This window comes from Chaetodon trifascialis, chromosome 23 (assembly GCF_039877785.1).
Source record: "Chaetodon trifascialis isolate fChaTrf1 chromosome 23, fChaTrf1.hap1, whole genome shotgun sequence".
In the NCBI taxonomy this organism is placed as follows: domain Eukaryota; kingdom Metazoa; phylum Chordata; class Actinopteri; order Chaetodontiformes; family Chaetodontidae; genus Chaetodon; species Chaetodon trifascialis.
The window spans coordinates 17642507-17668413 of record NC_092078.1 but is presented as its reverse complement, the minus strand read 5'-3'; the positions used below and the strand labels follow the sequence as shown (position 1 = coordinate 17668413).

Here is a 25907-nt window from a genome sequence, read left to right as displayed (position 1 = left end):
CTTTTTGTCGCTGAGTACTGGTTTCTCCTTTAATGGTTGTGTTTCTTCCTGTCAGACTGCTTGCCAAGATTTTTTTTTTGTTGTTTTTTCCAGCCATGGCCCCATTGCTGGCTGTCTCATTTAAATGTATTACATAACCTTGCTTTGTCAAGGGTGTGCTTTACAAAATTTCCAGGAAACATGCCTTTAGAGAAGCATACATGGTTTTAACATGGAATTAAAAAGTCTGTACTGTTGTGTAGGATTTCTGCTCATTTCCTCCTCTGCTGACATTCACTGCACATTTTCATTACACAAGTGAGTCTCCATCACTGCAGGACGGAAGCAACAAACTTAAGATTAAGATTCATTTGTCCTTCTACAAGCAAAATTCTTTCCACCTTCTGTACAACCTCAACTTACACCAATACCATCTGAATACATAGTTGCTTTATTATTCTTGATTTGGCAACAGAAACCAATGAATGGTACATTTAAGCACTCATTTTTGTCTTCCTTTCCATGTGTGCAGACTTCACTGCTGTATATGAGACTTCAATCAAGCCTGCAAGCAAATGAGCCAAAAGTAAAATTGGGAATTTCATTTTCTGCTCTAAAACATTCACATCTTTTCAGCAGTGTGAACAGAAGTAGTGGAAATTGTAGTTGTAGTAGTGTAACTCCAGGTCCGCTCACTAGCTTTTTTCAGAGCTTTCCCCACTGCATCTTGTGGTCCTCAGTTAAATTGAATTGTTAGCTGTCTGCAGTTGTCATGCAGCACGCTCACTCATCACCACGTGACCTAATATGAATCTTGGTGTTTAGCTGAGTGTTAAATTGTTATTGAACTTTTAATCTGAGCAAAGTGTTGAGGTGTGCCAGAAAGCCCCAGAAAACGCTAGGAAGTAGACCTTGAGTCAAGATTTATTTTCATGTCAGACTTACTTCTGTACTTAAAGATCTGTAAAATGACTGGATTGATCTTGGATTAACATATTTTCTTCCTTCAAGGCCTTCAACGTTTAATGCTCTCTCTTTTTTTTTTTTTTGTTCAAATTGATGTTTTTCTTTTTTCACCTTTTCAACTTGTCACATTTATTTATTTATTTAAAGCACTTCCTCGTTGTGACCGCTCATGTCAAGTGTTGAAAACGATCTATGGTACAGTTTATTCCTGTCCCAGATCCTCTGAATATACGACGAAAAATGCCAAGTTCCGACTTCTGTGCAGCGAGTTTAGCATGAACAGTTGCGGATGGTTTCTGTAGGGTATTTGTGCAAGTTTCGAGGATGTAGAGCGACGGCAAGTTAGCCAGTTTAAGATCAAAAGGGGAAGTTATTTTTACATTAAAAAAATAAACGTAACGTTCACGCATGCATATATGAGAGGTCTAGAACCAAATTATTTGCCACTTTGTTGAAAATACATACATCGTGGACATAAATACACGTTACTCCTTTATTATCTGTTCATAGTGGGAAATTTATCACAATGATGCGCGTGACGCACTTACAAATCGTCTTCTGGTTTGTTATCTGACGCCTATCAGACTTTCATTGTGAAAGTCTTAACCGGAAAAGCTTGTTTTTCCGGTCTGTCTTGACGGCGAGTACGTGACATATAAAATGGGCTGGACGTAAACGTCTCACTGGCTGTCTGTGTTCAGAGAGGTGGGAAGGTTTCCGGGTAAACTTGAACTTAACATTCAGTTAAAACTCAGCAGAAGCTGCCAGTAAGCATGGCCAAGCCGCTGACAGACCAGGACAAGAGGAAGCAGATCTCAGTTCGAGGTCTGGCCGGGGTGGAAAACGTTGCGGACCTGAAAACTAGTTTCAACCGTCACCTCCACTTCACCCTGGTGAAAGACCGAAATGTGGCCACCAAACGGGACTACTACTTTGCCCTGGCCAACACAGTTCGGGACCATCTGGTGGGCCGCTGGATCCGGACGCAGCAGCATTATTATGAGAAAGACCCGAAAGTAAGCAGCGGGCTGATGCCGCAGTCCTGCACGTACACACAGCTGACCGGGGGGCAGTGGGAGGGGACGCCGCGTTCTCTGCTGCAGTCTCACAACTGATGGCCCCACGCGGGGGTGTGTGTATGTGTGCGCGTGTGCCTGTGCATGCGCGCGCACTTTGCGGCTTTGCTCTACATATCCTTTTATAGAAATGATATGGCTGCTTTGTGGCGACGCACACTGAAGCAAAGTTTAAGTGTGTTCGCAGAGTGTGTGCTGCTCTCCTCTCCTCACTGACATGTCGCCTGTATCTGTGTGTCTGTGTGTTACATAATCTGCTCCTCGTGCATCTGCATCCGCCTCATTAACCTTGATGTGACGCGCCGTTCGCCGCCGAGGACGGTGCAGGTTCTCTGTGCTTCAGATGACCACAGTGTTCTCATGATCTGCACTCTGAGGAATTAAGAGAGGCAACTGGTTGTTGAAATGTGTGTTACGTAACGTCCTCCGTCCATCCCCATCACCACACACTGCGCATCACAAGATGGCCACACTGTTAAAAGGGCAGGTGAAGCTGCGTTGCATACTTATTTTTCCCCAATACTTAGCTCAGATCAGACCATCCACATGGTACTCAGCACCCAGCTTTTATGTGTTGCTGCAACAGGAGGCTGAGAATGGAAAGGGCCATCATCTGTAGAATGAAGAAGGCTGCAGCTTGGCTGGAAAGGTGTGCTGCATTCATTGTGTAATGCTGCTCTGTGATCTGATGGAGGGCAAGTGTCTGACATAAATCCATCCTGCTTGAAAGTCTTTATGTCTGATGGCTAATGCTCAGCAATCCTTTGGCTGGTCCATCCAGCCAGGCTTGATTCAGCTCCACTTTGAGCTCAACTCTAAATTCCAGTGGACAGTCTCTAAAGGTTCCAGATATGGTTATATTGTCAGAAAATGATGCACATGTTCATTCGATGGAATGTTGCAGCAGTAAAAAGTCTTGGGTTTGAATATTTCACTGCATGAACATCACATAGTTTCAATGGCAGGTGGAAACAAGCTGAAGTTTAAGGGAGCTTAAGGGGAAAAACACACATTTTAGGGATTTATCTTGTCAGCAATCTCATTTAAAAACCAAAATCGGTAATGAACATATCCTACAAGTACTAAGTGTGTATCTAAAGCCTGATGTAGACCTTGTAGTGAATGTCAGCAGATCAACACTGCAGTTCCTGCAGTAGGTACAACAGCAAATACCCACCCCCCACCCCCACTTTGGCACATACTGTTTTCCATGCTTTGTTATACAACCCCCGCCATCAGTCAGTGGCAGGATCAGAAATGACACATGGCACAAGGTCAGAGAGGCCGACAGAGTGTCCGTGAGGACACACAAAGGCCATAGTTTCACATGTCCTCAGACAGTTTGAAGCATCATCTCTTTAATCGCCACGGATGTTCATTTTGGAAGTGTGTGTTGACACCCATGCTCACGGCTGTGAGGGGACATTCTTCTGTGTGACTGAGGGCTCGTTATTCGATTCACTTCCCTGCGAAGTGTTGGAGCTATTGTGGAGGAGCTGCCAGTAATAGCTCTGCTGCTGTTGCCTCTGACAGCAGCTGTTGTTTTCCGCCAGAGATAATGTTCCAGGGCCATTTGGAGCATCAAATGGAGCGCATTGGTTTTCTCATTAGAGTCCTCCTGAGAATTTGTTGTGAATTGTAGTGCATTGCTTGGGGATTTCTGTAGATATTTAGCAGCTTTTGTAAACATTTCTTGATGATGTGAAGGTATAAATGACTGGAACAATGTTTTAAACTTCGCTAGCCTCATACTGGTCCTGTTGTCCTGCAGCGTGTGTACTACCTCTCCCTGGAGTTTTACATGGGCCGGACTCTGCAGAACACCATGGTTAACCTGGCCTTGGAGAATGCCTGCGATGAAGCCACATACCAGGTGAGGCAAAGGATCATGGGAGTGAAAAGGCAGGACACAGGAATGATAGTGCTTCTCTGCTAATTGTAACAACTTACAAACATACTTCGCTTGAGAAGCTTAAATCATTCTAATATATCAGAATGTGTTCGTTGATTATATTTTGTCTTGATAATTGGACATTGGATAACTTATCTATTAAAAAAATAAGTATAAAGTACAATATTTGCCTCTAAAATGTAGTGGAGTAGAAGGATAAAGTAGCACAGAATGGAATTCCTCAACACTGATAGGCCGATGTGTCCTCAGCTGGGCCTGGACATGGAGGAGCTGCAGGACATCGAGGAAGATGCTGGTCTAGGCAACGGTGGGCTCGGTCGTCTGGCTGGTGAGCTCCTGCTTCTTCCTCATTGGCTGTTGACAGAGAGTGATGTTTAGTGCTGTGGGCAGCCTTGTCTCAAGCAGCCCCCCCCCCGTTTGTTTCCTCAGCTTGTTTCCTGGACTCCATGGCCTCTCTGGGTCTGGCTGCTTATGGATACGGCATCCGCTACGAGTTTGGCATCTTCAATCAGAAAATCGTCAGTGGCTGGCAGGTATGTTCACTTGCTGGTCTTTGTGAATAAATCTGCTTTAGGTTATGATGTAACTGAAGGTCTTATGTATGGGATGCCTCACCCTGCGCGATTGGTCAGTTCCTGACCTTGCCTGTCTTTATTCAATAGAACTTTTCATCAGGTTTGCCAGTTTGACATTTTTCAGTAGAGGAAGTCATCTGTACTTCCCTGAAATCTGAGCTGACCGTGTCCTTGCAGTGACAGTAAACCGAACATGAGTAACTGAACTTTCCTCCACTCTCACCCAAAGATTAGTGCAACAAATGGTTGGCTTCATGAAACAGGCTTATATAGGTGATGGTGGTTTCCAGAACTTCATACTAAAGCTGAGGCCTAAAGGTTGACTGTGAAAGAGTCAGAAATCCTGTCCACTGTTCTGTCCTGTTCCACGAGCTTCTGTAACTCAAGGTACTCTCATACTGATGATTTCTGTTGCCCCAGTTGTAGCAAAAGAGAAACAGTGCAGTAGAGAAACCAGTCAATCAAAGACGCAGCAGAACAACTGGGTCTGCATGTTCCCACAGGTGGAAGAAGCTGACGACTGGCTGCGTTACGGTAACCCCTGGGAGAAGGCTCGTCCTGAGTACATGCGCCCAGTTCACTTCTATGGAAGAGTGGACCACACAGCTGATGGAGTGAAGTGGGTGGACACACAGGTTAGGTCACCTTTTATTAGAAAATGTCATTCACCTCTCTTATAATGGACAGAATGCTGTCTGACTGCACAGTGTTGACTACAACTGATAAATGTAATGAATATAATGATGGTGATAATGACGTGTCTAACATATCAAAATATATATATAGATGTAGTGAGCAGGATGTTTTCTGATCAGCGCTCTCTGGTGGACAAAATATATAATGGACACCATTGACGTTAAAAGCTCCTCTTCCAAACACTGTGAATAATGAGCACTGCATTTAATGCACATTTTGATCTGGTTCAGGTGGTCCTGGCTCTTCCCTATGACACCCCAGTCCCCGGCTACAGGAACAACATCGTCAATACCATGAGACTGTGGTCTGCTAAGGCCCCCTGTGACTTCAACCTCAAAGACTGTGAGTATTGAGCCACCATCATGCCACTGAACAGTCTTAATCAATAAAGAGAAAAATGATGAAGAACGTGAGTAACTGCTTTTGTCGTCCCACAGTTAATGTTGGTGGCTACATTCAGGCTGTGCTGGACAGGAACTTGGCGGAAAACATCTCCAGGGTTCTCTATCCCAACGACAATGTGAGTGGCAGCTCGGTGAAAAAGCTCTAAAAACCTTCTGTATGCTTCCTATATGCAGTCAGACAGACACAGGTAGTGACTGTCTGGTGAACATAGTGGAGCATTTAGCAGCTAATCATTAAAAAGACGAATCAAATGAATGCTAATGCTGATGTGGACAGGCAATGCTAACACATCAGCCTGAACAGTCTTAGTTGTATTAGCGCAGGGTTTTTGAAACATGAGATTCTGGCTGGAACTGCTTTTCATGTCATCTTTACTCTTCAGTTCTTTGAAGGAAAGGAGCTTCGCCTGAAGCAGGAGTACTTTGTTGTCGCAGCAACGCTTCAAGACATCATCCGTCGATTCAAGGCCTCCAAGTTTGGCTCCACAGAGTTTGTGCGACTGGACCTTTCTACACTGCCAGACAAGGTCAGAGCTCCACCATACCGTTATATGATGCTGTTTCACGTCACACCGTCACAAACCTGCTTTTTGCAAAACTCTGTGATATATGTTAATGTTTGCTAATATCCATTCCAGCTGTGCCAGTATCTTGTGCAACACTAAATAGTTTTTTATTGTGCTATACATTTTCTACTGTGCAATAGTACAAAAATACATTTTATTGGCTTGCTCATGTGCAATTCAAAATTTTCCATGGAGAAACTGAGCCATCCTCCTCAAGGCAATATTATTTTGCGCTGCTGATTCTTGATTTTTTTTTTTTTGTGCAAAATGTTTTTATTACCCTTATTTGCTTGTTACCTTTTGGAAAAACAGCCAGCAGACTTTGGTGATAAACAGATCCACCTTTTTTGATGACAGCAGTTGTCTGTCTGTCATGTTTAGTTATGTGTGAACAGAAAGTCTGACATCTTCAGTCAAACACTTTGCATTCATATTTTCTGTGAAGCAGATTGCAGCTTGGATGTGGCGGTTTGTGCTCTGCTGGATCTTTTAAACTTGCCCTGTACTGCTCTCTCTGTCTGTGGTCTGCAGGTGGCCATCCAGCTGAATGACACCCATCCTGCTTTGGCCATCCCTGAGCTGATGAGGATCCTGGTGGACATGGAGAAACTGCCTTGGGAGAAGGTATGTGGCATTCCAGCAGTGCAGCGACACACAGCCTCAGCATGCTTGAAACACAGTGACCAGCGTGGTGTGTGGAGGTGAGAAAGGCAACGTTCGAACATTCTTTACACAACAAGCTCGAGGAGAGCCTCTCCGAATATGTGAGCCAGCAAATCTGTCCCCTTGCATCCTTCAGCACTGCAGTAACAATGACTCAGCAGAATGACACGAGTCAAAGCTGTTAGCATGTCAGCAAACAAACGTGCTCTTACAGGATCATCTAGGGCTGGGCGATATGGCTGAAAACTATTGCAATATAACTGTTTTATATTGGTCGATATCAATAATTATTGATATTTTTTATGACCTATTTAAAATAAGGACCGGGAGAAAAATACATTCAATTTAAACATTTTTATTTTAAATTTAACCTTCCTCTGATTATAATCCCCTCAGCTATCAAGGCAGAAATGAAAGGAAATGTCAACACAACCATGGAAAACACTCAAATAATAAATGTAAAAAAAAGTGTAAAAATGTAAACAGAGAGAAACCTGAGAAGTTTTTTTCTGCAGGTCTAGTGCAGGAAGTTCACAAGCTGATTCACCTTCTGCTGAATAAAATGTTTTCAGATATGTGCAGTGTTTTGTAAACATAGCAGAAACTGAGGTAGACTTGACATCTGTAACATACAAACAAACAAACAAACATGATAGACAGTACAGTAAGACTGACTGAACAATAAAACCAGCCTAGACAAATGAACAACTTTAGTCACTCTTCTTACTCTAAACATACATGAACTATTCAATTATATGTTTTATTTCAAGTGTGTTTAAAAAAAAAAATAAATAAATAAAAGCACGTGTAAGAGATGTTTATAACCTGGCTTCTCCTCAGTGCTCAGTGAAGCATGTCTTTAGCTATATGATATGCCGCTGCCTCCGTTATGTCTTCGTGCCTTTTAGATGATTTGTCATCAGGCACTGAAGCAGATACCTCTGCATGGTGGTCAGCTGCTTGTGCGGTGGTGCTGCGGTTGGCGGACGTTGGCGAATACGGCTGCGCTCCAAAGAGTGAGCGCGGCTAAGGTGGTTAAATAAGTTTGTGGTATTACCGGTCTTGGTGGGGACGACAGTCTTGCATAAGTTACAGACCACATTGGTCTGACTACGGTCCAACTTATAAAATCCAAAAAACTGCCATACTGGCGAGCTGACTTTCCCTGTTTAATCGACAATTTCTTTGCTCGCTGCAGTGCTCACTTTCTATTTCTCATCTCAGTCCACGCGAAGCATCAAACACGAGACAGTGAGATGGCGCAACCAAACATAATAATGTTACATGATTGGCGTGTTAGCATGTCTCTCTCACTGATTAGCAATTACTCCCTACGTTGCTCAGTTACCTGAGAGTGAGTGCCTTTGTTCATGCAACCAACCTCGCTTCGCAACTTCAGCTTTCTTCCGGCGAAGAATGCTTTATCGAATGCATTTTTTATTGATATTGCTGACGTGTCTATCGCGAGACATATCGCTATCGTTTTATCGCCCAGCCCTAGGATCATCTTTTCCAGAAACTGTTAAAAACAAAGTAGTAGGGTACTGAGAGTTACTAAAGAGACAACGGGACAACTCACTGTAAGTTCTTCACTGATTAAATTGCATTTACAGTATTTGTCTGGTCCCGTCCTCTCTGTGTTCAGGCCTGGGACATCGTGGTTCGCACCTGTGCCTACACCAATCACACTGTCCTGCCTGAAGCCCTGGAGCGCTGGCCCGTCGACCTCTTCCATAACCTGCTGCCTCGTCACCTGGAAATCATCTATGAGATCAACAGGAGGCACCTGGAGGTACGAGGGGAGCTGCAGCAACATTTATGAGCATTTGGGCATTCAGACGATGCCCTGTGTTATCTATACAAACCTAACTGCGTGCTCTGAGGTTTGGTCCTGTTTGCCATCTCGCTCATATTAAGATCTCTGCACCCTGTTCTGCTCTCCTAAGACCTCAGCCCAACCCATACTTAAGTCTTTAAGACCTGACCTGACTGAACCCAACCAGCACTGCCAGATTTGAGACGACTGCAAGGAAAATATGCTTCAGATTAATTATTCATCAAAGTTTGACAGAGCTCCAAGAGGGAGAGCTGTGCACAATACTTTCTTATTTAAATTTTTCATATTTATGGGCCACATTAATGTAGAGTCACTAAAGTCCAACATAAGTCTCACTCTCCAGTCTGCTCTGTACACCCACTGACATGTCTCTGTCCTCACCCCTCCAGCGCATCACCAAGCTTTTCCCTGGAGATGTTGACCGCCTACGCCGAATGTCCCTGATAGAAGAAGGAGATGCCAAGAAAATCAACATGGCTCACCTGTGCATTGTGGGATCTCATGCAGTCAACGGAGTGGCCCGCATCCACTCTGAGATCATCAAAAGCACTGTGTAGGACAAACCAGTTCACCCTCATCTCTTCTCTGGCTCTGTCTCTGTGTGCTTGTATAACTGTACTGTAAAGAAGCCTCAGGCCATAATTAGATTTGACATTATTGGTGAGTGAAAAGCTGCCACAAGCTGTCAGCTTTGCAAAACAAAAGAAATCCAGTACATAGTCATACAGTCATCCTCTGCACCACTCAAAGTTTCTGGTGCTTATACTTTGTCCATATGTAATTCCCCCCATGATAGTTGCTCCTCTCCTCCTCAGGTTCAAAGATTTCTATGATGTCGACCCTCAAAAGTTTCAGAACAAGACCAACGGCATCACACCCAGGCGCTGGCTGGTCATGTGCAACCCTGGCCTGGCTGAGGTCATCGCAGAGGTGTGTTTCCTCTTGTTCATACACCCTGAATATAGAATGGACAAGTGGGAGGAGTTGTTTCAGGGGTATTCTGCTTAGACGGTGTTAGTTGACGACAGCTGGAGCATGTCCAGAGTTTGGCTTGGGCATGAAACTGTCCTGATTAGATCATCAGCAGACACGATGAGTGTCTCTGTTAGGAAATATGTAACCACACGTTCACACCTGGAAGCTGCCCAGTACAACCTGATGGCCACTGAGCAGCTCCACTGATGAAATGATATGGTTCTCATGTGGTAATCATCTTATTCAGAGGATTGGTGAAGACTACATCCGGGACCTGGACCAGCTCAAGCAGCTTCTGGACTTTGTGAACGATGATGCCTTCATCCGGGATGTCGCCAAAGTCAAACAGGTGAGAGTTTAAAATACGTAAAGAAGCTCATTAAGATTGTTGTCCTGCGTATTTCTGTTTGTTTCCAACTCCTCTAAATGATCTCAACTTTCAGGAGAACAAGATGAAGTTTGCTGCGTATCTTGAAGAGCACTACAAGGTGAAGATCAACCCCAACTCGATGTTTGATGTCCAGGTGAAGAGGATCCACGAATACAAGAGACAACTGCTCAACTGCCTGCACATCATCACACTCTACAACAGTGGGTGTTTGTTCCTTTCCTGGCAGCTCTCTGGACACACACACACACACACACACACACACACATATATATATATATATATATATATATATATATATATATATATATATATATATATATATATATATATATATATATATATATGTGTGTGTGTGTGTGTGTGTGTGTGTGTGTGTATATTTATTTATTTATTTTTTTCAGAGTGAAGTAAAACTTTCTTTTTTAATCAGGAATCAAGAAGGAACCCAATAAGCCCTGGACCCCCAGGACCATCATGATTGGAGGAAAGGTGAGTGGCTCTGAAGAGAAAGAGAAAATACTTACCTTTCAACATCTTGATGCGTCTGTCTGTCTGTCTGTCTGTCTGTCTGTCTGTCTGTCTCTCTCTCTGTCTCTCTCTCTGTCTCTTTGCTGTGAGTGTAATATCTCAGGAACGCCTTGACGGAACATTTGGAATAAACATTCACTCAGACTCAAAGATGATCTGATTAGAGTTTGGTTATCAAAGGTTACTGTCACCACATAAAACATATTTTTGACCATAACTCAAGAATTCATTTGCTAACCATGACACAATTTCAAAGGTCAAAGGTCAGCTTCACAGCGACATCATAGTGTCTCTAAATGCAGACAGCATGTTCTCAATGGAAGTTATTCACTGGAATCATACATGACAAAAAATACACTTTACCTTTTTATTAAATTCCTTCAAAGTCGTCACTTCATACATTAAATGAGTCTGGACAGACGAAGGTGTAAGCTGCAGCTAGACTGGTTGGTGGGGGCAAACAACAGTGTCAAGGTCCCAAATAGAATAAGCAAGAACAAAACTGGAGAAAAAAGAACAGGAAACAGACAGGCAGTGATGATAAGATAAATGATATCTCATATTTGCTTTGTAGTATCACCTGACTGTGGTAAAACTACAGAAAGTACCTTTACCCACATAAGTGGGTCTGAAACTTAAAGCTGCACTAATCAGTATCTTTACATGATTAACAGACTTTCAGCCTCTTTCAGCTGATTGTTCACAGTCTGTAGCTTTATTGTTCTGCTTTACTCCCTGATAAAGTTGCTGTACATTACATGTGTGCGGTGGGTTGTCCAGTAGTGCAGTATTTCCCAACCTTTTTGAGCCACGGCACATGTTTTACATGAGAAAAATCACAGGGCACACCACCAAACAAAAATGTCACAAAAAGTATATTTATTGAAATATAATGAAAATCTTGTCCCAATTTACTCAATTTACTTACTCGGTGTGAAACCTGGGCCTGTTTAGATAAACACAAAGCTGATATTCTTGCAGGAATTGAAGAAAGAAACACAGGAAGATTTCACCTGATGAAACTGGATAATCTTCCGCAGCACACTTATGTGCCGTGGCACAGTGGTTGGGAAACGCTGCAGTAGTGGATAGTCCTGTTGTGTTTACACTTTATTGCACTGTCCCCAAACAGCCCAAAAAGTAATTACTGATGCTTTAAAGAGTAACTGCACCCAGTCTAATAACCCTGGCTCCTCTGCCAGCTCGTTAGGTTGGAGATGTTTACATGTTCAAGACAGGGTTGAACTCTACAGGCTGAAAATGATGAAAAAGCTGTTAGATCTCTCTTGATACTAATAGATTTAGTACATTTTGGAGAAGATGAAGTGCTGATGCTGTCACATTTGTCATCAATATACATTTTGGGAAAGCGCATTAGTCCATCGTGGACCATTTTGACTGTAATCTGTGCCCTGTGTCTAAATGGGCACAGGAAGTAATCATACAAATTCTTTAATTGCCTATTTTCATACTGATAGTTATTGGACCATTTTTACATCAGTGATAATAATTCATCATTACTTTCACACTGTGCACATTTCAAATGACCTCTGTAAATGCATCATGGAGTTTGTTTTGTGCTTCCAATCATAGAGTCACTCTTGTGTTGACTGAGGTGATTGATTGAAGGATTGATTTGATTTGAACTTTTCCTCAACCTGTCACTGTGTTTGATCACAAGCTGCAGATAGCTCCTGTTCTGCACTGATGAGTTTCAAACGCTACATTTGAAGCATAATAACAAGAAAGTAATTCCACACAGATAACTGTTCATTTCTCCTTCCACATTGTGCAGACGTGAAATAAACAGCTTGTTGTTTTTGGTTTTTTTTCTCTTTACAGGCGGCTCCAGGTTACCACACTGCCAAGATGATCATCAAGCTGATCACATCGATTGGAGACATTGTCAATAACGACCCTGTGGTGGGAGATCGCCTCAAAGTCATCTTCCTGGAGAACTATCGGGTCACCCTGGCTGAGAAGGGTAATGGAAACGATTCATCCATCCATCCATTTTCTCCCTCTTCATCCGGGGCTGGGTCGCGGGGGCAGCAGTCTGAGCAGGGACACTTCCTCTAGCTCTTCTGGGGGATCCCGAGGCGTTCCCAGGCCAGGCGAGTGATATAGTCACTCCAGCGTGTCCTGGGTCTTCCTCAGGGTCTCCTCCCAGTGGGGCATGCCTGGAACACCTCCATAGGGAGGCGTCCAGGGGGCATCCGATAGAGATGCCCGAGCCACCTCAGCTGACTCCTCTCGATGTGGAGGAGCAGCGACTCTACTCTGAGCTCCTCGGAAACGATTCATGTCTAATCTTATTCACAAATGAGTCGTTCTGTTCCAGATGTGAAGGCTCTTTCTTCCAGACGGTTCAACACTGCCTTATGCTTTAATGCTTATTTGATAATCAGCCATCAAACTTGAGTAGGTCTGTGGCGCAGAGTATCTGTCAAGCTGTGTGTGTTGACACATTTAGCATTCAGAAACTCTGATTGAAGGCCCTGCACTCACATATTGTCTGTATTTGAACTGGGCTGGAGAAGGAAACTCGCTCTGAATCTGTCCACCTGTCTCCTGTCTGCAGTCATCCCAGCATCTGACCTGTCGGAGCAGATCTCCACAGCAGGCACTGAGGCCTCTGGCACTGGGAACATGAAGTTCATGCTGAACGGAGCCCTCACCATTGGCACCATGGATGGAGCCAACGTGGAAATGGCGGAGGAAGCCGGGGAAGAGAACCTCTTCATCTTCGGCATGAGGGTGGAAGATGTGGAGGCTATGGATAAGAAGGGGTGAGCTTCATAATGGTGTGAATGGAACTGACATTATATCTGCCCTGTTGAGTGAGATAATACATAAGACTCAGTGTAGCTTTATCTAAACTGTGGCCACAAGTCGCAATTACAGGAGAGTGGTGAATTTAACTTCTAACAATAGAATCAGAATCAGAATCAGAATTACTTTATTTATCTCCGAGGGGAAATTGTTTTTAGCAGTGCTCCATGCAAAACAGAATTATAGATTAGAATAAAATTAGAAAGAAGGACGAGAAGGAATATATAATAGCAGAAGTAGAGAAGAGCTCTGATGACTGCTGATCGCTTGTGTCCTCAGCTATGATGCTGTGTCGTACTACAACCGTATCCCTGAGCTGAAGCAGGCAATGGACCAGATATCTGGAGGCTTCTTCAGCCCCAGCCAGCATGACCTCTTCAAAGACCTCGTCAACATGCTGATGCACCACGACAGGTGAGTCTATTAGTGCTGAGGAATCAGCGCTCTGTCTGTGCTGACACGCAGCCAACCAGGATGTCCACCGTCATGCTGTGTCATCAGTGGATCACTGTCAGTACTGTCAAATGACTGAATGAACACAAGTCATTACCATCGCCTCCTACATTCAGACTGAGGAGTCCTTAGAAGACTGATTTGATTTTGTCCTGTTCATGTGGATTATGTTACTATCTTAGATTAATGAAGATTTATAGTAGAACGCTTCAACTCATCCATGTTAACTGTATGTCTGTGCTGCAGGTTCAAGGTGTTTGCAGACTATGAAGACTACATCAAATGTCAGGAGAAAGTCAGCGCACTCTACAAGGTCAGTCTGTCAGACACACTGCACTGGACTCTGCTATGTACTGGGGTTGAGCCTGTTTTAACAGAACCTTTGGTGGTTTCTACGACCGTAATTGAAGATATATTCAAAGTTCTTGAAACTTTCCAGGCTGACTGACCTTCATGTCTTAGAGTAATGATGGATGGTTAATAATATGGATTACTACAGCAGTCGAGTAGGATTTACTGTATACCAACGGTATGCCTCCTCTCCCTGTGTACTAACAGAACCCTAAAGAGTGGACCAAGATGGTGATCCACAACATCGCCGGCTGCGGTAAATTCTCCAGTGACCGCACCATTTCCCAGTATGCCAGGGAGATCTGGGGCATGGAGCCCAGTTTGGAGAAGATCGCTGCTCCTGATGATCCTCGCTAAACCACATCTGCCTCTCTCACCTCACTGTAACTGTAGCTCACCACGTGGTCCAACCACTGAAGAAAACCTTGTAGCTTTTTCACTGTGTACTGTGGCGTTGTTTCTTTACATTACTAATCTGTATACAACCTCTTCCAGCTCTTTTTGCAGTAACATATATTGAAGTGGGCTTAGTCATAATCTGTATTTTTTATTTTTTGTCCCTCTGTGCACCAGTAATACATGTTGTCACTGCTGGGTGAAAACACCGAATCTCTGCTTCAGCCTTTCAGCAGCTGAGAATCAGCTTAGATTTCACTCTGGAATCATGGGTTTCTTCAGTTTGAGTGAAAACATGAAAGAAATACTTCATTTTGTTAGTTTCCGATAGTACTGATATTTGATCACCACTGATGTTTGGACGGTCTTGGTCGAAACATCAAGCAGTAGCTGAATCAAAGCTTTTTTTTGCGTGCGATAATAAAATCAGCAACTATATCGTCGACCAAGCTCGCTCTTCCGTTTTACAGTTTTCACACAGCAGTGATTCGAACCATGATTCTAACTACATTCCCCTTCTACTTGTGAGCCAGTATGGCTACCAAAATCCAGCAAATATGCCAGTAAACCTCAGCACTGTTATGGTTCCAAACCAAGCCATGTCTTCCATTGAAGAGAAAGGGGCCACACGGTGCTTATTGTGCACCACAGCCTCATAGCAGCACTGTGACTGGATGGTGTTTGGAAGGAAGCCGTGCCTCCATGCTCACCACAGATAAACATTCATATTAGTAGTTTGTATTAAAATGCTCTCCGACGGTTCTTTCAGTGTTTTCTGGTGTTTGCTGAATATATCCATTGATGTGTGTATTATCATTGATGGTCAGGGGAGCCTTGCGATGAAGACGCATTGACCCATCAGTTTACCTGTGATCTCTCAGCATGTTCGTGTCTCATTCTGTCATACTCTGTTCCTAAAAGTGACCTGTGTTAGAAAATAACGACGCCTTCTCTGCCTAAAACCTAAGTGACTGAATCTGTCTTTGGAAGATGAGTGTATTCTGTGGTGTGTGTGTGTGTGTGTGTGTGTGTGTGTGTGTAACATAGTTGAGTCCATGACACTGGATATCAGCTCAGCTGATGTACTGTGACAACGTACTGTCCTCCTTCAGGTACTGCATCTAACTGTCTGACTGCTGTGGTGCTGGCTGGAGAGGCTGCAGATCAAAGACCTGTCCACTACACTGACCCTAACATTTCACTGTCAGTCAGTGCTTTTCTTTTTCCTTCAATAAATGACGACATAACATCAACTGCTCACACGTCTCAGTTCACTTCTGCGCCTCTGTAGTGACGCGTAAACACAACTGTCGATGTGACATTTAAGATAAGTCCAAGGTTTCGTCAAAATTCCTTACCCCCCAAATAAAGGGAGGGATCAGAGAAGACATGGAGCCATCTGATCTGTTCTCACACCACAGACTGGGCAGCTGTGGCTCAGGAGGTAGAGTGGGTGTCTGCCAGTCAGGAGGTCGGTGGTTTAATCCCTGGCCTCAGCATTTGAAGTATCCTTGGGCAAGATACTGAACCCCAGAAACTGCCCCTGATGCTGTGCCATCTGTGTGAATTCATACGTACGTCACTCTGGATAAAAGCATCTGCCAAATGACTAATTGTAATAGACTCCTATTTAGAATGTATAAGCAGTATATATCTATTTAACAGATGGTTTATAATGCTGTCATGTAATTGTACTCAGATATAAGTGACTAATGTAATCGACAGCTATTACTCCTGTTGTTTTAGATTAGATTAGATTCAACTTTATTGTCATTGTCAGAATGCAACACAGAGACAACAAAATGCAGTTCAGCATCTAACTAGAAGTGCAAATAGTCATATATTCAAAAAATATATAAATATGAGGTGGTAAGAGAGTGAACATTGTGGACATTTCTGAGTGGAGGCTGCACAGACCATCCTCTCTTTAAGATCTGACTCTTTGAACTAAATCACTGCTGTACCCCTTGACATGTTTACTTCGTAGAGGATTCATGTATCCGTGAATGTCACCTTGAAATTCTTTAAAACTTCCCAAGACACATTCTCAACTAGTGGAGGTCTGTCTGAAAACAGCTAAAATCCATGGGATATATATAACCATGAAGTCATACAAACATCCATCCATCCATCCATCCATCCATCCATCCATCCATCCATCCATCCATCCATCCATCTATACCGCCTATCCCTTTCAGGGTTGTGGGGGGCTGGAGCCTATCCCAGCTACAATGGGCGAGAGGCGGGGTACACCCTGAACTGGTCGCCAGCCGATTGCAGGGTCATACAAACATCAAGACAATAAATGAAGACTACAAAAAGACACGCAACAGACGCAGAAAAGTCTTCACACCAGGAAAGATGGCTGGGAGACATTCACACTGATACGTCTGGCCCATGAAGCACATGCTGAAGGTCCTTATCCTCACTGGCTGGCAGATGAAGTCCAGGACAAACACACACAGCAAACTGAAACTGCAGAGAGGAGGGTAAAGCCCCGGAACCACCCTCTGCTGACTGCCAGCAGAGGGGGACGTAGGTCCTGGTGGAAGACAAATCAAGGCAAAGTGCTGAACAAATGAGAGCACAAACATAAAGAGTGTCTCCACACAGGGCAGGAGGGCTCGCTGACTGTCTGAACATGATGTGAATGTTCTTCAGTCACCAGTGCTCAAATAAACACCAGCGGGAGATTTTGGAACGCCGCTCTCCACTGCCACCATTAAACACAGAATGATCAAATGCCTTTGGGGGAGTGCAGAGCTCCACACACTTCTAACATGACTCTGTGAAGCTGTGCTGGAGACTTGCTTGTGCTGAATCAACACCTCTACTGTATGTTGGGTTATGTGAACTAATTAAGATCCTCAAAACGTGTGTTAAATGTTATTTAAATATGGGAAGGACTCCGGCTGCACCTACTTTACTGCTTTGAGCCAAGAGTCTTAACTCAAGGGCCACTCGCTAAATTTGGAGTTGTGGTTGAAGGCGCCAGAAGAAAACAAGTATGTGGACAGTGAGTTCAGAATGTTTCCTAAAATGACTGTTTCCAAAGTCAAAAATGAACCTTCAAGCTTTCAAGTTTTCTTCTTCTTCTTCCATCAGCTAATACAATGATCCTATAAATGTTATACGTTACTGTGATGGTTTTGGGATTCCACACTTGGCCTCAGACCTGTTCTTCCTGCCCCTCCCACATCCACATGACTGGCAGTTGTCCATCACAGCTGGCCCCCTCCTCCCTGCCCCTCTATCATGTTAAAGCCCCTTTCCCCTCTTTGTGGTCTCAGTTTCCTCCACCTGATCCCCAGTTCCTGACTCGGATGGACTGCGGTACTTACGGTAGGACAAACTGTTCCTCCATCCGTTCACTGTTTCATCGCACTCTTGGTCTAGTTATGCTCGAACTTGAACTTGACAGAGGGTTTATTTGAGCTGTCAGCACTTCATGGATGGTTTATGACACATTCTAATGGAGTTGTAAGCAGGAGGAGATTTTAAAATGTTTCTTAATGAAGCATTTGGTGCACAAACAGATAATTAATGAATTCTACATAGCTTTAATCACATTTAATGGAAGGTGGTTACACAAACAAGTCCTAATGTTGTGTTATTAATCATTCATTCACAGGCAGTCTAAAATCCTTTTTGAAATGTGTCTGAAACTCATCGTGACATGCTGAGCTTGAAGAATCCTTCTTTGCCATGGAAACCAACGGTAGTTTGACAAAAGATTTTAACCCAAAGTTCACTTATGAGATTACTCCTGAGCTTTTAGCTGCATCTTTCAGCTGAGTCGGCTCAGTTCTCATGTGTATAAATAGATGAATACTTAATTATGAAAAGAATAAATGGATTTAATAGACTAGACAGAGCTCTTGAAGAAAATGTGTGATTGCTGTGTGTATTGAGGCAGACTGGCATCACTTGTGGATAACTGTCTTTAATGTACTGGTTGACTTACAGATGCCAGTGGGCTTTAAATAACCTCAGCATTCGGTTTTCATGCCTCATGGTACATATGCTGTCATAATGAGTGTATGCAAAGTCGATCAATGTGCAACAGTGAATATTTGAACACTTGGATGGAGTTTGTATTGTATACAGGTGCCATGTTAGAAATACAAGGCCTCTTTTATGTATTATACAGCTCATAATGGCTCTCATTCTGAGCTGTGAGCTGAGCCTGTGTTGATCAGTTGATTAGTGAGCTATGCTGAGCAATGATATATTGATATACTGTACAAGATATATAAACATAACATATATCTATGGGATTGTCTTTAAATCTCAAAAGCTCAATAAAAAATAAAATGAATAAATATAACACTTGTTGACAGTGAAAATCGTAGCTCCTATCTATAAACAGTGATGCATGGTTTGAAATGTCAATCATCTTGGTTGTATGAAAGTTCTCAGAGAAGATGGGTACCAAAAGTGTCTTTACAAATCATGTTTTTCAGGAATAGTTTAGCAAATATACAAATTGATGTATATTATATTAAAACACAGAATCACACCAATAAATTGGGTTAGGGTTATACAATATGAAGACATCAAACATCTGCTGTTAGAAAGCATTTATATACTGTTTATAAAAACTACGTATGGGACTGAAATAAAGCTGTTACACACTGTGGATAAAAACATATTTGCTTGGATTACACTGTAATGAAAATAAACTCTATAATTATCCTGCTTTTGTGTAACTATGGGCTTGTACTTACTTCAGGGTGTGAAAACAAAATTAACTGTCACATTTTCTTGTTGTCCTAAGAGCTGGATACCCTGGAGGTTCCTCCTCTCACCCCAACGAGTAAGGAGGTCCTCAGCCAGGCGGTGAAGGCCAGTTTTTCTGGGTTTGCTCAGGAGAGAATCAACCATCACTTTCCACAAGGTACAGAGTCACATGCAGAACATTTCATTCATCAATAGAGGCTTGAAAACCTTTCTTAGCGGAGGTGAGAAGGTCTACAGCACCGTTTGGTGCATTCAGAGCTAAAGGCAATTCATATTTGTGTTGATCCAGATCCCACCTTGTGGTCTGAATGGGAGGTGAACTACTGGCTGGATTGGTGCCAGGCCGAGTTTGGTCTCCACAACCTGGGCTCAGAACTGAGAGGCCTGCAGGGTGGCGAGCTGTGTGGCCTAGACAGAGAGGCTTTCCTAGGCCTGATGTCTGACTGTACTGCAGGAGAGATCCTGTGGGAGCATCTGGAGGATATGAGGAGAGGTAAAGGCTTTTTTCTAGCAACGACAGGTTCCACCAAACTCACAGTTTTGCTTGAACTGTGCCTTGCAGATACTTCCATTTATATACATACTGTATATGTGTTTAGGTACATGCATACTTTAACATATGTTCTTTATTATATTCCTGTCATGGAATAATAATGTGGCCTGACAAAAACCTTGTCATGTGAATTTGACTCCTCAGAGAATGAATATGACTGCAGTTCTTTGTTACCCACATGCACACTTCCATCTTACTGCCAGCTTCAAATCATCAAAGGTAATAATGTCAGTTAACATGTTTTTTCCACCCTTTGGTCATTGCCATAATTACCACTTACAATTACCAGTTACCTTTTTTTACGTTACATTTTTATATCATTCTGATGAGGTTCATGATTCCTCTGTCCATGTTTCCTTAGAAAACTACTCAGACTGTGTTCAGGATCATTCAGACAAACACACTTACCATGTTCAGTATCAGCCCACTGAGAGGACGGACCTTCACTCTCTGGACCCTGTGACTGTGCAACATCAAGACTACTATCTGATCAAAACAGAAGATCCCAGCAGGAACGTGATCTCTGCTGCTCCCTTGCAGGAAACAGGAGGAAATGGAGGTGAAAAACGATTTTATACATTTAAACTTGATGGTACAAATTTGATGATAGACATTAATACAGTGTGTCTTTGGTAACTGAATCTGTTACTGTTTGGTCTCAGTCAGGACTATAGATAACATTGTTGTTCTAAAAATGCTATTTAAATGGTCACCTGAATCAGAAAAATGCATATTTAGTGGAGTTGGTAGGAACCAAAACAGAGTGAAAAGTGACTATAAGACCCTTGTTAACCCAGTGGACACAAACACTTAAAAGGAATGCTACTGTTGCTCTGTGTGGGTACATAAACAACTTTTTTCTAAGACATAACAGTTTTACCAACTTTGTACCAATTTGAACTGCAGTAAGTCACCGTAGATTTGCAAATAAATACTGAACTTAAAATAATCAACTAATAAAGTTAAGTATATTGACTGGTTAAATAGATTCTATCAATTCACATTAAAATGTGAAACTAGCCAACATCTTGGCAAGAGTGAAAAAAAGCAGCAAGTTTCTCTCATCAATGAAAAGGCATGATCCTAGACAACAACGTTAACAACTGTCTGACAAAGAAAGTGCGAAATGAAGGAGTACAAAAGAGTCAAAAGTAAAAGAAGTGAATATTACACACAAAAATGGCTCAAAATCAATGCTGGTGTGAAAATAGGCAACTGTGTACTAACACATTTGCTATAACAGCTTTAATGTGATTTTTATGTCAGAAGTTGCATTTCAGGATACTGTGGAAAACCTATGTTAAGGAATATGTATACCTGTATACATGTATATACTGTATGTGACATCTACAGACTGGATAACCAATCTGAAGCAAAAGCACTTTGTGCTAAACAAATGGCAGCACTGTTTAGAGCAGTATTTATCAGAAACAGGTCCCACACAGCTGCCAGAGGCTGCTCGGCATAAGCACCTGAGAGTCCTCCGTCCTCATTAACCTGCCTTTTTGCTGTACGTGTAGAGACAGACTCTGCTCACAGTGACGACCCAGACATCATGGGCTCTCTATCGTGGGCTGCTCCACTCCAGGATATAGAGCAAGTAACAGAAGAGACCATGTCTGAAGATGTCTTCACTTTTACACAGCCACACATGAGCTTCAAAGAATATGTGGGCAACAAAACAGATCTGGGCAGAGCCATGATACCAGCAGCTGTCCTTGCTGGTTACACTGGTGAGTAGTGGTTGAAGGAGGTACCAGATCAAGTTTTTGTATCTCAGATAGATTTATGTCAGCTGTAACGTTATGCAGCAGGTCTTCAAGGCATTCTTCCCACTATGTTTCAATAGGAAGTGGTCCCATTCAGCTGTGGCAGTTTCTACTGGAGCTTCTCACAGACCGCAGCTGTCAGTCATGTATAAGCTGGACAGGAGATGGGTGGGAATTCAAGCTGACAGACCCTGATGAGGTACTTAATGTTGTGAATCTGTTGAGCAATATGGGATGTAAACTGCTTCTACATTTGGGGAAATCATTTGTTTTCTGATATATTCACAGTCAGATGAGAAGATGAATATGAGGTCCAGGCAGATATGCGCCAGGTGTGGGGAATCTTTTTCCTGCCAAGGGCCATTTCAATAAGCATAACATTCTTCAAGGGCCACACTAAATTGTTGAATACATGCATCATAACCTCTAATGTGATGGCTGGAACTGATTCACTTTTGGAGCACTGGACATTTCCCTTGTAGCTGTATAGCAGCAACAAGGCTCTCCTTCACAAATCCTCCTTCTGAATGAAGTTTCAGCTTATTAGCTATTAGCTCGCTCACCACAAAACCTGCCTGCATATAGGGTTAGGGTTAGGGTCTGTGAAAGCTGCATGTTGGAGACTCAAACTCTGCTGAAGAGCGTTCATTTCATCCACGAACATTTGTCCTTGCAGCTCATCCAGTTTAGCATGTTTCAAGCTGCAGTGACGGACCAGATTGGACTGTGAACACATACCTAAGTATTTTTTTCATCATGGTTGATATTACTACTGGAGTGTTGTCCTCGTAAGGTTGACGGGTTTATGCACTGCTAGCTAACAACAACAGACAGGAAGGTAAAACAGTTTTGGAGTTGTTGGCAGACATATTTTTCACCTTTGAGCAAGGCTAGCATTTCCCTCTCCTTTCAGTCTTTGTTCTAAGCTGTGCAACTAATGTCTACTGCTGTTGCCATCTGGAGGTAACGTCTTGCATTGCATCCAGGTGGCTCTGCTGTGGGGTCGGAGGAAGAACAAGCCCAAGATGAACTATGAGAAGCTGAGTCGTGGTCTCCGATATTACTACGACAAAAACATCATCCGCAAGACGGCCGGCAAACGCTATGTCTACCGCTTTGTCTGCAACCTGCAAGGCCTGCTGGGATATGAGCCTGGAGAGCTGCACGCCATGTTGGACATAAGTGAAAAGCATCGCCAATGACCTCAGCAAACACTGGCAAGAAGGAGCAAAGAGACACTTTTTGAATCAGATCTTTCAGTGTGTAACTTTTAATTAGCATCATGAGTTATGAGAAGTGACTATCTGCGGTTCAGAGGGCAAAACACAGTGAAGTGATGTGAGGACTGGTTCCTTTGAACGACTCATGAATTACTGTGAACTTAGCGAACCCTATAGTAGCTCTAGCTGGGAGACAAGTGTGAGTGCCGAGTTCGCTACACTCCACAAGCTCTAAATCAACAGCTCTGTTAAATACCACCAACATGTCAACACAAGCAAAGCAGTCCTCACAAATGTACCTTTTGTGAATCTTAGCCAAATTGGCTACCTGCTCACTTCTGACTTACAGAAGTCAGCTCCAACAGCTCTGCTGAAGTCTGGCTCACTGGCTTTGTAGTTGTGAGCGACTCTGTTTGCCTCAGTGGGCCTTTGCTTTATGCTGCTGGTTAAGCGTGTTGAATGAGGGTCTGTAGCTGAGCAGCTGAGAGGCTCTATGGGTCAGATCTTACGCACAACTACACAAGGATTTAAGAGTTGTTCAAAACAACCAAACATCAATAACAGCGTGTGCTGTATGTGTGTGTACATGTGTGTCAGGATGCTGAGGTTGTCTGCTCATTTGAGTTCTGAGTCTTAATGAGTGGAATGTAGCACTTTACCTTGACTGTTGTGACTGTCAAACAATAAAACTGTCAGCTCAGCTTCATGTCACTGATTTCTCTGTCAATAGATGAGACTGATGCATTCGGTTTGTCAGTGCAGTGTTTACTGCATAATATTGTATTAAAATATTATCTTTTATTTAAAAATAAAAATCAATCACTTGATTACCTGTAGAATTTAACAGTGTTTTAGCCCATTTACTAAGTGGACTGAATGTAGACAAGCTGACTTAAAATTACAAAGCAATTAAACAGTGAATGTGTTTTGTGTAGTTTTGTATTAAATGGATACAGATGGAAGCTCTGGAAGAAGAAAATAAGTGTTAAAATAAGTTTCTGAGCAAATACTTAAAAATTAAAGGTGTTCCCATCAGCCTGAACTTTACTTTGGTTAGTGCTGATTCGCAACTGTTATCATGCTATCATGCTAAACTAAGATGGTGTCCGTGGCTAGCAGTACCTGCTGAACATCTTCAACATTCATATCAACCGAAACACTGCTGTTTTCCATCTGAACAGCTGCTTAACATTGTCATGGCACTTTCATACCAAATGCACAATTTCAACATTGTGCAAAGCAAAGCCATTATTTCCAGCGGTGAGAGCAGCTTTGCAACCGTGCAAGAACCAGCGAACTGCACTGAGCAGATTTTCATTGTCATCCAAATAATTCCTTCCAGTGAGAAACTAAGCAGACGGAGTGATTTGTCAACCCTGAGGTGGTGAACTCAGGGATCCAGCCTGAAAGAAACCCTGCCAGGAGGTGTTTTAACAGAGATCAGCTGGTGGTTGGGCTAATGGAACCTGACTGATGTATTCAGTCAGCCCCTTCTGCCTTTCACTTCACTACATGCAGTATGTGAAGCAGGCTGTGTATGGGTGACTGGAATAGTGAGCTCCTGCAGAGAAATCAAGCGGTCTAATTTAACATCTCTGGTTCACAACAAGGCTTTATTGATTTATCGCCTTCTAATATCTCAGGAGATTCATTTCTGCTCCTCCTGATTTAAGAATGGCTGCTTGCAGTCTAACCCTGACTGATCGGCAAAGGTGGTTTATAATACAGCAAAACATCGCAGAAGTGCACCATTTTACCCCAGCGAAGCCCCTCGCTATGAAGATACCCTCATATCATAGTCACTGTACTAGTATTGAATTTGAATGATAGGGGATATTGTGTTAATGAGCAGATTGTAAAGACGTCTAAGGTCAATGATTTAAGAAAGAAGACCACGCAAAAATATTTCATTTGATTTATATTTTTCCTCTTCGGTAGGAAAACTTCTGAAAATGCCAAGCAGCGAGGCACACGTTGTCTATTTTCTAGAGTACATGCAAACTCAGCAATCCCAAATGTTGACCTTCTTTTCCTTTGTAACCATGCTGGAATCTGTGGGTAAGTATTACACTGTAAGAAGCATCAGTGTATCGTAGGGTACAGGCCATGACTGCATTTGTATTTTTGTCTTTCAAGTTTTGTTGCACACATTCAAGGAAAGGGGTTCAAACCAACAACCAAGAGAAGCTATTTGATGGATGCTGTGGCCTTTATGAAATACATTTCAAACATGGCACCGCCATCTGTCAGAGCTAGAATGAAAAAAAAAAAAAATCAATGGCATCTTGGTAGAGCCCTCAGCCTGGATCAGAGATATTGGCCGGGATGTGGTTGGGCACCAGCTCAGTGTAAGACGAAGTAACTCTTATGTTTAACATTAAAACCTCACCTCCAAACATTAACATCACATCATTAAAAGCAGGGAACGTGCATAAAATAAATGCTATTCAAAATTTCAGACAGACTGGTAAAGGCACAGAAACATGCATGGTTTATAGATGAGGCTCCAAAGATAACTGCAGTGCTGGGTATGGATCAGTGCTCAGCATAAGTTTTGGATTTGTAAAATAAGGTTTATTAAATGTTATGGGGCTTCTCAAGACTCAAACTTTTGTGTTAAGATAGCGTTCTCCAGATTTGCATTACAGGGACTAGCATCTACAAACAGGGTTTTTATACATGGGCTGGTCTGGTGGATTGGATGTCTACCAATTTCCATAGTATAATATTGTGCTTTGCTGCTTTTGTGTGGCCAATGTGTGGTCTGTTCTGGCAATTCTGTACTAAAAAGAAGTCGTTCGATGTCTTTCTGAGAGTTTATTCTGACGCCTGCAGACAGACTCCCTCTTGCTGTCTCAAGTGTGAGATGGCAAGAAAGAGCCTAGAGCAGGAGAAGTTGTTAGATTATATATAATACATTATCTTTGTAGACAGGATGACTTTGTTCTATCATCAGAACAATGTTGACACAATAAGCGCATTATAATGTGTTGTACGATCAGAACACAAGGTTTACTTACTCAGT

The 25907-nt window shown here is 42.7% G+C and overlaps 2 protein-coding genes across 2 annotated transcripts; both read left to right on the top strand.

The window, feature by feature from the left end:
* Window positions 1–1581: 1581 nt before the first annotated feature.
* On the top strand, window positions 1582–15764 carry LOC139351114 (glycogen phosphorylase, muscle form). Its single transcript, XM_070992810.1, has 20 exons — window positions 1582–1961; window positions 3793–3894; window positions 4183–4261; window positions 4363–4466; window positions 5012–5143; window positions 5435–5546; window positions 5642–5724; window positions 5992–6135; window positions 6706–6798; window positions 8483–8629; window positions 9064–9227; window positions 9490–9604; window positions 9897–9998; window positions 10093–10240; window positions 10471–10529; window positions 12411–12552; window positions 13150–13357; window positions 13680–13814; window positions 14100–14166; window positions 14412–15764. Exons 1-20 carry the CDS (start codon window positions 1719–1721, stop codon window positions 14559–14561), a joined length of 2529 nt encoding a protein of 842 aa, XP_070848911.1. The 5' UTR covers window positions 1582–1718; the 3' UTR covers window positions 14562–15764.
* A 2039-nt stretch (window positions 15765–17803) lies between these two features.
* Window positions 17804–22864, top strand: LOC139351157 (protein c-ets-1-B-like). The gene is made up of 7 exons (XM_070992892.1): window positions 17804–17942; window positions 19378–19497; window positions 19630–19833; window positions 20255–20452; window positions 21414–21626; window positions 21743–21861; window positions 22649–22864. The coding sequence occupies exons 1-7, from the start codon at window positions 17804–17806 to the stop codon at window positions 22862–22864; spliced, it is 1209 nt and encodes a 402-aa protein (XP_070848993.1).
* Window positions 22865–25907: the final 3043 nt, after the last annotated feature.

Coding starts and splice junctions, on each gene's coding strand:
- LOC139351114 (XM_070992810.1), top strand. CDS start 1,719: ATGGCCAAGCCGCTGACAGACCAGGACAAGAGGAAGCAGATCTCAGTT. Junction 3,895..4,182: donor GCGATGAAGCCACATACCAG/GTGAGGCAAAGG, acceptor ATGTGTCCTCAG/CTGGGCCTGGACATGGAGGA. Junction 5,144..5,434: donor TGAAGTGGGTGGACACACAG/GTTAGGTCACCT, acceptor GATCTGGTTCAG/GTGGTCCTGGCTCTTCCCTA.
- LOC139351157 (XM_070992892.1), top strand. CDS start 17,804: ATGACTGGCAGTTGTCCATCACAGCTGGCCCCCTCCTCCCTGCCCCTC. Junction 17,943..19,377: donor GATGGACTGCGGTACTTACG/GTAGGACAAACT, acceptor TGTTGTCCTAAG/AGCTGGATACCCTGGAGGTT. Junction 21,627..21,742: donor TGTCCTTGCTGGTTACACTG/GTGAGTAGTGGT, acceptor ATGTTTCAATAG/GAAGTGGTCCCATTCAGCTG.